A 12,745-nucleotide genomic window follows, 5' to 3' on the forward strand; every position below is an offset into this window, starting at 1 on the left:
TGTAAAGCTTCCTCAGACAGCCATTTTGCTGTCTTGCATTTCTTTTTTTAGGGGTGGAGAGTACTAAAACAGCTAAAACCCACAAGGCACCATTAACTCTTCCATGGCAGATAGGACTTTGAGCCAGTTCACATTACAGTGGGCATCACCAGATGGCCAATACAGAAATCAAATAGTGTGTATAATTGGAAGCTAGAGATGAAGAAAGTGTGTTCTTCATGCCAAGTCAAGACCAGGAACAGATTGCAGCAGTGAGCATGATCTCGTGATATCAAAAATCGGCGTAAAACTGAAAAAAATAAGCAGAAATACAGTGTCAAAATACAGCTTCAGTAGCATCTCTGAAAAAAATTAAAGTCCATATAAAGAACAGATTTGCATTATTCAATTTAATTGATTGTGGATTGAAACAAGAGACATTAGGGAAGAATGCCACAAAAAATCCTGTAGCAGAAAGAAAGAAAAAGCCTAGATGGATGACAGTAAAAGCACTCACAGTTGCTAAGGTCAGGTGAGGAGAAAAGGTGACAAAAAGAGGGTCAGAATCTTGAATGCAGTTTTTCAGCGACTACCACATAGAAACAGAAAGACTTATTACAATGCCCAGTGTAAAGAAATAGAAGAGAATAACAGAAGAGTAAAAAGAGACCTCTTCCAGAATATCCAAGAACTGAAAGGAAAATTCAAACCTGGATTAGGAATACTGAAAGGCAAACAATGGAATATATTATCTGACTAGGATATAATAAAGAGAAGGTGGAAAAAATAAACAGAAGAACTATGCAGAAGAGATGAAAGGATAACTGACTTCAATGAGAAATTTTATGAAGAAGCACTTGCAATATTAGCAAATGAAGTGAAGAATTACAGTGGGGTTTTTTTACTTTTTTACTTTTTATTAACATACACAAATTCATGGAACAATGTAGAATAGATCAATAACCAGTATAAACAGAACTAAAATGGACACAATAAATAAAATTGCCAAGGGAATTTTAAACAGGTACAGCCTATATTACAACCCCCCAAACTGACTCTCTTCTTAACTTTCCAGGCTCTATGAGAGTTTACGGAAAATAAATTATTATTTCATATATCAACAGATACTGCTTTCCATTTTCTTTTCCAAACTCCCCTGAACTTCTATTAATCATGCAGGAATTTCAGTTTAAAACTTCAGTCTGCGCTTTATAGGTTACAGCAAAGTCTTTGATTGTGTTGATCATGTGAAACTAAGGATGGTCCTGAGAGAAGTAAGAAATGAAGGGTGAGTCAGCACTTGATTCTGTTGTTGCTTAACCTGTCTCATGGATGAGAAGCTACTGTTAGGACAAAATATAGAGAAACAAAATGATTTCGTACAGACAAAGGTGTCAAACAACGATGTATTCAATCTCCCTATCTCTCTAATATGTACTCAGAATAGGTGATAAGGAAAGCTAGATTAGAATCAGAGGAAGGCGTGAAAGGTGGCAGTAGACATACCACTAATTTCAGGTATGCAGATGACAGCATACTACTAGAAGAAAGCAGCAATGGCTTGAAACAACTCCCAATGAAAGTGGAAGAAGAAAGTGCAAAAACAAGAATGCAGCTGAATATTATGAAAATAAAAAGCATGACCACAGAAGAATTTTAGAACTTTACTTTAACAGTGGTGAAATTGTAATTGTGAAAGATTTACATATCTTGTCTCAGTTATCAAGTCAAAGGGAGCTAGTAGCCAAGAAATTCAAAGAAGACTGAGACTTCAATGGGCAGCAATGAAGGAACTAGAAAATATAATCAAGTGTAAGGACTTTTCATTGAAGACCAAGGCCATAATAATTCATAGTGCCAGAATTCAGTTTTCAAAACATGGTGCTGAAAAATAGCTTTATGAATACCCTGCACCAACAGAAAGGATTAATGTTAAAGCTTGTTTCAGAGACCTTATGCATATTTCTACCAATTGGGGAGGGTGCTGTTATGCTGTGAGTTTCTATTCTTGAATAGAATGCTGGAGCATGACTGCTCTTACGTTTTTATGTTCTTGGATGAACTTCTTGTTTAAGTTCTCATAGAAATTTACAAAACCCAGATTCATATTTAACTCGCCCAAGTTTCTCCAGTAGCTAGAAAGAGTAGTTCAACTTCAGCATATTGGGTCTGTGTGCACTCATGTTCTCTCTACTGTTCACCTACCTTCCATCCAGGGATATTCTGTATTTTAGAACAACAGAAACTGTAACTCCTGCAAAGAGGAAGTCACCTGATTAAGACCAGATTCGTTCACCTCTCTTGTATATTTATAATTTGAAGTATTTAGAATTGCTACATTCCTTTTGTTTTTCTTGTCCATTGCTACCTTCAGTTTTGGCTTAAAGTTTCATTGAACTGCTTGCAGATTGGGAAGTTAGAGGAAGTTCCATTCTTCTAGTTTTAAGTCTTCTCTTTCTGATCCCATACATTTCCTATAATTGAATTCACTTTTATCATTGAGAAAATAAATCTGTCAACACCCTGGTACCCCACCTCTGTAGTAGGTTGTAGTCATTGCATTGTTCGCCAAGAGTGCCAGTGAGGAGTGCTTGAGAGTTATAAGAAAATTGATAAAACATGGATTTTAAGGTAACTTAATTTATAGAATCAAAATTCTCATTGCCATACGTATTATGGCATTTATCAATAGATAAATTTGTGTGTCTCTATTCACATTGGTGAAGCTAAGCAAGTCTAGGACTAGTTACTATTTGGATAGGCCACTGCCTCAGAATCCTGTGTACAGGAGTTTTAGTTCCCTGGTGATAGAAATATAATAAACATGAAGCCACTTCCCTTTTTTTTGCACCAATCATACAGAGACCTTGTTTACATAATTGAACAGTTACCCAAGGATCATGCAGGAGCAAGCAAAGATGCTTCTGGTGTACTATTTTATATGGTTTTGCAATAATTATTCAAAACAACACTAGTTTCAAACTTTTCTGAACTGATACTTGGTTTTAGACTATTTGCTGTTTCCACTGCTTAGCCTTTTGAGCACAGAGATCTCAAATCTAGTAAAATAAGAAGGTGGTATTTGATGATTGTCATTTTCCCCTTAGCTAGAAGCATGGTGTCTTAAGTTATATGTTAATACTTGAAGATCTATAAATAATCATTCATTGTCAAATCCCCCATATGGATGACCACATACGCAAACACTATTTTTCTCTTACTCTGGTGTAGTGGAAGCTCCTGCCTATTCATGCAGGAAAATATGTGAATCCAGTCCATTCTGAGAAAGAACTCAGTAGCAACAAATGTGAACAAACATTGGGTTAAATCAACCTAGATGGCAAATATCATATGGTGTTTCCTATGTAGATAATGTAGAACAGGAACAAACCATGTAAGGAAGTCTTTTGGTACTGTCATGTATTTTTTGAAAAATAGCCCACTTTTATTTTCCAAACTAAGTAGCTTAGCTCACCTTAGTAAGCCTACACATCTTTCTAAGTTTACTTGGTGATGGTTCTCTCTAGCTAATCCTTTCAATTCATTATGCCTAGGTACTGCAAGGGTCTCACAACAGGGATGATCCTACATGAATTTGCTGAAATTCTTAAGCATAGTCGGGTGAGTTAAGGTTGAACTTATATCCTTAACTCTCAAAATTTTCTTGCTTTTGTGGGTTTTAAGTTATTCATGAAAGAGACAACAGCTTTGGTCTTGACCTACCAATTTTAATAAGTGGCCACTGATACAGAATGTGTATCATTAAAGCATTTTACAGGGAATTGTAGAATATGCTATGTAGCCATCTCTGACTATCCAAATCCCTCTAAGTCTATTTTATCACTGAATCATTTGTCACATTTAAAATGGAATCTGTACAATGAAAGTAGCACATGTCACAATTTTAAAATAAGGATTTTTGACAGGATTCATTTGAAAAGGAAGCTTATACTGGTCTTCTCCAGAATGTAACTTTTGACCAACCAAGTTGAATACAGCCCATAAGAGTTATTCTGGCCTGCCTAGTGTTTGACAGGCATTAAGTTTTTGCAGTACTAGGCAGGCAGCAAAGCCACCATATATAATTGGTGAATTTGTGCAGGCCTGCATTAATCCAATTTATTTATTTAGTATATGGCATACATGACCAGGGAGTCTTCAGTGCTTTTTACCCACAGTAGATGTTCTGACAGCCGGCAGTTGCTTGTCTTTTCTTGCACCGGTGCAACAATCTAATAAAAAGTTGGATTCCTTCCCACAAGCTTTGATGAAATTGTAGTTTGTTTCTATAACAAACAACTGAAATGCATCGTTCTTCCTGTTGTTAGAAACTGGTTGCTGTTCTTCAAATATAGTTTTCTTAAGGTTATTTACAAAAAACCTCTTTCAAGATAGCTCAGAATTATGTATGTAGACATCTTACAAGTATAACTTAAAACCTGCAACTGCAAGAATGTCTATTTAAACTTTTCCTTAACTTGCTCAATTTGCTTAAGTATTGTAGCATATTTTCCACTGCTTTAGCTATTTGTAGACTAAAGGTATAGTATCAAACAGAGGAGGGAATTGTTTCAGTCCTGAAATACGAGCCTAAAAGTACACAAGCTTTTCAGATGGGTATATTGGTAACCTTAAAAAATACAAGCAGAAATTTGGGGTCAGATATTAAAGATTTGTGTATTTACTCAAAGGTTAAGTGACTATACTGCTGTACACATAATCCTAAAAAATTTAGCTTCCATCCCACAGAATCGCATACCCTACTGAATTCATTTTATCATGTTTCCACTAACATTGGTAGGTGTTTATTGCACATTCCTTAATACCTTCCAATCAGTATCTTGATCTATGCAGTTATTTAATTCATTGTATTCAATTTGAATGTAGTAGATCAATGTAGTTGGTGATCTCATTAATTAATTTGATTTATGAACATGATATAGATATATTTGTCACTGAAATGATCCTTAATATTCCAGAAAATACATTACTTGCAGAAAATATGTAAAATAATATTCCAAATAAATTAATTCCAGACTTTTTCCCTTTAAAAGCATTCCTGGACTCCGAAAAGAAGCTTTTCTCTCATCGAATATTATCAAGGGATGAATGTATTGATCCATATTCTAAAACTGGAAACCTTAGGTATGTATTGGGAGTAGAATATTCCTTGGGAAAGCACAGAGTAATACTGCTGGAAACAACCAATTTAAAAATTAAAGTTGGATACCACAGGAAAACAGTATATTCTCATCTTGCCATCCATAACTATACACACAAATACAATTATGTCACTGGCTTTCTGTGCATAGAAATAAAATTTCTTGACTACATAGAAATTCATAGAAAATTCAATTGCCATCACACTTAAGTTGCACTGAGTCCCTGTTGAAGTGATTTGCTGGTGGGAAGAACAGATGTATTACATTAATTTGTAGGAATAAAAATCTGTGCTAAAATGATTGGGCAGAATCTAACATCTTCTGAGTGACTGTTCAGTTGTGTGCTGAAATGATCTCTCCTCCATCCATCATCTCAAAATCCTTTCTGGAGGACCCCCTGCAACCTTCTGGAACAGAGTCAGAACACTCAGTGGGTTGCAAGGAAGACGGGGAATCACCTACTTCTTATTCTACTAATGAGTTAATTAGATTCTTCTTAGATTAGCCTAGATTAGAGTCTCGCCTTCTCAGTGGCTGTCCCACATTTATAGAATGGTCTTCCAAAAGTAGCTCACCTGACACCATCGTTGCATCTTTTAGCACCAGGCAAAAACAGTCCTCTTCTCCAGACATTTTAAAAATTGATTTTATACTTAGGTGTTATTTATACTGTTTTTACATTTAATATATTTTAACATTGATATCTGATCTCAGCTGCATGTTTCTCCGTTTTGTTGTAGGTTGTTTTTATTATTGTTATTTTATGAAATATTGTTATTTAATATAATTTGCTTGGAGAGCCTTCAGAATAGTAGCAGAATATAAGTTGAATAAATAAATAAAACAGATCCCAAAAAATCAGATTTACAGTAGATTTATATAACTGATACTTGCATATTGTTAAGTAAGTGTCGTGAAAGTTAGCGTTTTACATTTTCACTGGTGTTTTGTTTTATTAATTTACATGTTTTTAATATTCAAGTTTAGTATAACAAAAAGCATGTTTTAATGAATCTGATTTGAATATTGATTTAAATGGAAGGATTTTTATATGCATATTCATTTTTCTGATAATTTATATGACAGTTTTAATGCTTTTAATTCGGTTTCTGAAAGGTTTTAAGCAAAATTCATTGATACTAAACTTTATAAAGATACAGATGAAATAATATTTCTTCAAGAGACCAAGCTGATAATGGTAATAATTATAAATACCTGTAAATTTAAAATAAATTCTTGTTTTATCTCTCTCTCAAGTTGACAGAGCTTAATAGCAGTCATTTTAAAATAGCTATCTAATTAGTCCATTTTATTGATTCCCTCTTCTTTCTCTAGAAACTTATTTCCTTGTGGAGATTCCATGGTTTGTATTATCGATGACAGAGAGGATGTCTGGAAATTCGCACCTAATTTGATAACTGTGAAGAAATACGTATACTTTCAGGGCACAGGAGATATAAATGCACCACCTGGATCAAGAGAAGCTCAGATGAGGAAAAAAGGTAGCTCTCATTATATGTATACTTTTGTGTATGGCTGGGAGACTGGGTGTTCGCATTTGCAATTATATTTTTTCTGTACCGTGAAAGTCTTAATCTTTTAACAGTTTTTGAAAACCAACAGAACAGGGTTTGTGGCTTCCAAATTAGTTACTTCACCTGCTTTTCAGATATGGGTTAGTATTTTTCAGATTAGCTACTGGACCTCCTGATGCAGCTACAAAATTTGTCAGTATCATTATCTGCCATTTGGGAGGAATTTATTTCATATGGAAAAGAAGCTAGTGCACTTAGTCTTTGTCCTCAGGCACAAAGTGGTTGGCCAGGAACCCATGATATTTTTAGTGTTCCATATTTGTATTTGTACATTTTTCTTTTGGGGCAAACATATTTGTACATTTTTGTTTTGGGATTTACCAGTTGTTAATATAGTACTAGTAAGCGAATGGAAAGATTTGCATTAAAATACTGCTTCTCAATATTCCAGCTTTTCTCCTGCTAAAAGTATTAAGCAATAGGTGTTGACCCATTACACTGATGTCTGGAATATATTGAATAATCCCCATTGTCTTCCCAGGCAAACCATCACCATACCCTCTGGTTGGGTAGTAAGCACATCTTGATTGCTTACAACATACATTATTTGTACTACCTGCTGAATGTGACAGTCATGCAGCACAATTCCCATGTATTCCAAGAATGGAAGAAGGATATATGCAACCAAAGCTATCTATTCAGCATGTCTCTCTTGGGTGCCTAGTTGGGGGATGAGAGCTGGAAGGTCGCTGCTTTGAGGAAAGAACTGACCTACCCCAATAGGCCCTTACTTGATTATGTGGAATAGAAAATTTTCCATTGTTATATTTTTCTGTGGGGGACAGCAATACTGAAACTGAAGGTCTTGTTACTTGAATGGACAACAGCAGCATATCATGTACAGTTCTTTGGATGTACTAAAATTAATAAGTTCATGTTTCAGTACCTTGATTTTCCTTTTATATTTATTGAATGTTGTTTAAAATTTTAAGCCAAGTAATGGTTAGAAAATTGGTTCTAGCAATGGTTAGAAAATTGCTATTTATTTTATAGAAACTGCCTACTACATCTCGCAACTCCAGTAGTGGAACTGAGGTTGCTGGTGCATGCACTTACTGGTGCGTGTTCTTTTATGTCCTTCCTTATGCTCTTGTGGACTCATAAGTCCCTTTGACACAATGACTGGGAAGCACGGCTGTGCTTCCTGACCTGTCTCTATTGTCACAAGTCTAGGCTAACCACACCACTAATTTCTTTGTACTTAGAAAGAGCACAAGCAAGGACATTTTGCCATGGGAAGTTTAGTTAGGTACATCAGTAAAGTATGAATATGGCTATAATTCTATAGATGGAGCAGAGTGATGCAGTATCAGCCAACTCTCTTGATATATACAGCAGGACCCCTGTATCTGCTGTCTCAGTTATCGCAGTTTCACTTAACTAAGGTTAACCGTCAGCCCTCCACAGGAGTTAGGGGTGTTGGACCCCCACAAAACAGAAAGAAATGCAAGTATCTCTGTGGAACTACACACTCACTTTGGGGATGCCATGCTCTTTCTCTTGTCACTAGCCAGCCTCACTCATTTGTTTTATATCTCAGTGGGCGCAAACACTTTAGAAATATTCCCACTTTTACAGGGGTCTTGTGCCTCTACCCCCTGCAGATGTAATGTTCACTACTGTCCACAATTTCAGGCATCCACTGTGGACATGGGAACATATTTCTCTGGGTATAGGGGTCCTGCTGTATTTTGTGTTCCTTTGCTGTAATTGTACATTTTTGATGCTATTTTGTGATAGGATGCTAATTAAATTGTCTTAGGGATTGAGTTGTAATCTTATCCTTTCTGAGTTGTCATAGTTCTTGGAAAGAACTGCACTGTAAAAGTGTGAACAGTACAGATAAAGGATGATAATTTCAGACTATGCAGGACTGAAATCAGCTTATGTACCTATGAAATAATCAATGAATTCCTAACTGTTTAAGATATCTTTCAGATACCTTTCTAAAATGTCCAAGATAAATTAATTTTAGAATCAGTTAAGTCTCCGTATTATTTTTGAGAAACTTAAACTCAAATTTTGCCCCAAATTGCATTCTATGAGTGGGACAATCTTTTATTTTTATTTTTAATGGATATTAGAAGAGAGAGAGAGGTTTTGATAGATGACAGTTGCTGTTCATATTTTTTATGTGATTTTCAACATGTTGTAATAATCCCCTGTAATCCCAGGCTTCTGATCTAAAAAAAAAGATAAACATAATTGGATAAAGTATTTTAACTTTTGGGCTGCAATACCCACTAATGGGTATAGAATTTACCTCTACCCAGTGGTATTTACTTCTGAGTAAATGTGTAGAATTACATAGTTAAGCAATAAGGGATACTTTTTTGTTGTTTCCTTCTTTGTTACTAAGCATTTTAGCAGGCTTCAGAGACTGATTTTTTAAATATATCTGATTATTTTTAAATTTAGCAAATCATTCCTCAAAATCAATGGAAGCATCTGATCCAGCAGTAGTCACAAGGGATGTTGAAGTAGCAAATGTTGAAAACATAGAAGAACAAAGCAATGGTATTGGAAAATCTGCAAAGAGAATAAATGGCAATAACTCTGTCAGTGAAGAAACCTCATCCTGGGATTTGAATTCTAATAATAAAGTTAAAGTAAGAGACTCCATAAGCGATCCTGATTATGTAACAGATGTTACTAATACAAATGATCTAACAAGTGCCAAAGAGTCTCATGTGTCTTCAGACCATGATAATAGGACAATTATAGGCAAGCAACAGATTCAAAACAAGGTAACAAATTATTTGGACTTTGAATTATCTAGTGATAGCGAAAGTGATAGTGGGTTAGATGCTAGGAAATTGTCATCCTCTTCTGCCTCCGATAGTGAAAATGAAGGGAAGAGAAGCTGGAGAAAATCAAAGCAGTCTGTACAAGAAGAAAATATAATGATGGGATCGGATACTAATGTAGAAAAGGATGGACAGTCGAACCATTCCGGAGACCCAGTTTCTTCACCTAGCATCAATCTCCATTCCAAGACATTTGATCTGGAAACACATGAAGAGAGTGAGCAAGATAGCCTTTGTAGTCTAGGAAATGGGTGTGTTGACAAAAAGGAAGCTGAGACAGAGTCTCAAAACAGTGAGCAATCAGGGATTACTGTGGGAGAATCTTTAGATCAAAGCATGGAAGAAGAAGATGATGATGATACAGACCATGATGACCATTTAATATATCTTGAAGAGATTCTTGTTCGAGTGCACACAGATTATTATACAAAGTATGATAAATATGTCAGAAAAGAAACAGATGAAATTCCAGATATAAGAAAAATAGTGCCAGAACTGAAACGAAAAGTATTGTCAGATGTTACAATATTATTTAGTGGACTATACCCAACAAATTTCCCAATAGAAAAAACACGTGAGCATTATCATGCTACTACACTTGGAGCTAAGATTGCAAAAAACCTAGTACTGAATGAAGATGATCCCAATAAACCAACGCACCTTATTGCAGCAAGAGCTGGTAAGTGTAATGTAGAGTAGAACCAAACCAAATTTGTGTAATAGCTATAGATTCAAACCATGGCTCTATGTCACCTGATGCTTTCAATGCTCTGTCTAATATTCAGTGACTGAAGAAATCTTGAGGGATGCTAAAGGCCCACTTGGGGGCATTTTTTCTTTAACCTGAATTGTATTTATTACTAGAATTGGTATTCGGGATTATGTAAGTTATCTATCTAAGCATTTGGGCTTAGATAGATAACTAAGCAAAATAATAATGCTGTGCCTTGTTACACTGTAGCATTTCTCCTTAATCTGGTGTCACCTCCATTGTTGACTATTTACTATTCTGGCTGAGGCTGATGGAGGGTGCAGTCCAGACACACTAGGCTGTGTAAGCCTGCAGTAAAGAATTGTGCTATCTTTGCAGTTGGGTCCTGATTTGTAAAAGAGGCCATCCTGTTAAGACTAAATCTGCAGTTGTTAATGTATTGAAGACTAATTGTGCTGAAATGGGATTTGTAAAAGAACAGCCCTGAGAAAGTTAACAAGGTCCAAGTTCAACTGAAATCATGTTTAAATGTGTTCTTAAGCTGCACTGAAATCAGTGGAACTTACGTGTTATTTAGAAAAATTACCCATAGGTTCATTTATTGCAAAATGCTTCCATCAGGAGCACTAATAATTGGTTGTTTAAACAGGCACAGAAAAAGTCCGGCAAGCTCAAAACTGTAAAAATCTCCATATTGTAAATCCAGATTGGTTATGGAGTTGCTTGGAACGTTGGGACAAAGTAGAAGAACAATTGTTTCCTTTGAAGGATGATTATCTTAAAACACAAAGGTAAAACATTCTTTAATATAATGCAAAAGTAAACTTGCACACATCTGGCTTTTTTATTTATTTAGAGCATTTTTATGCTGCTCCCTTTGCAAAAAGCCTTGGGGCAGCTTACAAAGCAAGCATTTCATTCTTGACCTTGCCAAAATAATCATTTTTTGTAATATAAAACTTAACACCCTAGCTTTCCAAAGGAATGCTTGAAAAAATATATAAAGCACAAATGCTCTGATTGGTCTCTTCTCTTCTTCGTGGTCTCTGTGCATCACACATGATGGGCTCTTCATCTGCACTGGACCTTTTGTTAGGAAGATTTCCCAACTGGACTCATTATGGTTGCAGCCCCTCCCCACCCTGTATATCTGGGAGAGGTTCCCGCCCTTTTCCCCCAGTTCTTTTCCAACTGTCCTGGTGATAGAACCAGTGGGGACCCAGTGTTTCTCTGAGGGGGAGATTAGGGACTTGCTATGCCTTCCCACCATTGATGGTCTCTCTTCCCATTGAGGATCCTCTTCCCCTCAAACCAGGAGCAGGTGATGGTGATGTCACCACCAGGTCCAGCCACTCCTTCACCAGACCATCCAGAAAGCATGTTGCTAAAGAGTGGCTTTTAAGCAAATTGAATACATACATACATACTAGGCTAATGGTTACTCTCCCCATTGCCAGCATGGGACCAGGAGATGGAGTGGATGCCTCTGCCTTATTATTAATTTGTTTAAGCTAATCACTCATATGCTTAATGCACAGAGACCACAGGGAAGAAAGTCAGACCTGTAACTATTAATCTTTAAGTGGTCATTTGAACATTCACACAGCTGCCCCACTGTCCACACTTTGGTGGCATTCAAATATTGCCATCACACCAAGTCAGCAACAGTTGGTCTAAACTTGCACCAAAGTCAGTTTGAATCCTCACTTTATTTCCAAGGCCACAAAATCTTAGGGGAAACTGGGAACCCTCTATAATATATTGGCAGTGTTGGTGAAGGAGGGCTTCCAGCCAAAAACATTCTTAGCTATAGAAACTTCCCAAAGAGAAGTTCTGCATGGATGTGGAGCCCATATGTGTGAATGCAGAGATGATCACTTAAAAGAGCAGCAGCTGCAGGTAAGCAACCAGTATATATATGATGCCCAGTTATCAGGTAGGAATATTGGTCTGAGAAGTGGAGCCACAGACATAGAAGAAACTGAAGCAATACTAGTTAAAGATTTTGTCCTTTGTATGCACTGCTGGATATTAATTAACAGGTTTCTGTATTCATGAGTGGATGCAGTTTTCCTTTAGTTTTAACAAATTGTGTTTTAGAAGACGAAAGTAAATATTCTTCAACCAGTTCTGTTACTTCAACACTCTGTGTGTGCATGCATATGCCTGCATATCTGCACAGTATTTAATGTAAATAACAAAAAAATGGTACAATCTAATATAAAATCTGATGAGCAATACTTGTGGATATAAGAAGTGCTCTTTGGCCAGTGAGCTACAAATACTGAACTGTTTGGTGCTAAAGGTAGTCATTAACATGCAGATTTGTACATCAACAGTAGGAGAGTGTGAAGATCAGTCTAATCATAGATAGCTAATCATATTGCAGCTACTGTTAAGAAAATGTTATGACAATATATTAAAAGAAATTATTATAAATAGTTAATGCAAGTTATGCAAACTAATGAATCAGCTCTCTCAAGCGATGTC

The 12,745-nt window shown here is 36.1% G+C and overlaps 1 protein-coding gene across 2 annotated transcripts in view; it reads left to right on the top strand.

The window, feature by feature from the left end:
• The window catches only part of CTDP1 (CTD phosphatase subunit 1), a 66,630-nt gene that overhangs the window by 17,005 nt on the left and 36,880 nt on the right, over positions 1-12,745 (top strand). For both annotated transcript variants that reach the window (XM_044426327.1, XM_044426328.1), the window contains exons 6-9: positions 5,034-5,124; positions 6,477-6,643; positions 9,155-10,222; positions 10,905-11,046. In XM_044426327.1, coding sequence (XP_044282262.1) covers positions 5,034-5,124; positions 6,477-6,643; positions 9,155-10,222; positions 10,905-11,046 — 1,468 coding nt within the window. The remainder of the gene's footprint in view (positions 1-5,033; positions 5,125-6,476; positions 6,644-9,154; positions 10,223-10,904; positions 11,047-12,745) is intronic.

This window comes from Varanus komodoensis, unplaced genomic scaffold, assembly GCF_004798865.1.
Source record: "Varanus komodoensis strain SLA01 unplaced genomic scaffold, ASM479886v1 scaffold17, whole genome shotgun sequence".
Taxonomy (NCBI): Eukaryota; Metazoa; Chordata; class Lepidosauria; order Squamata; family Varanidae; genus Varanus; species Varanus komodoensis.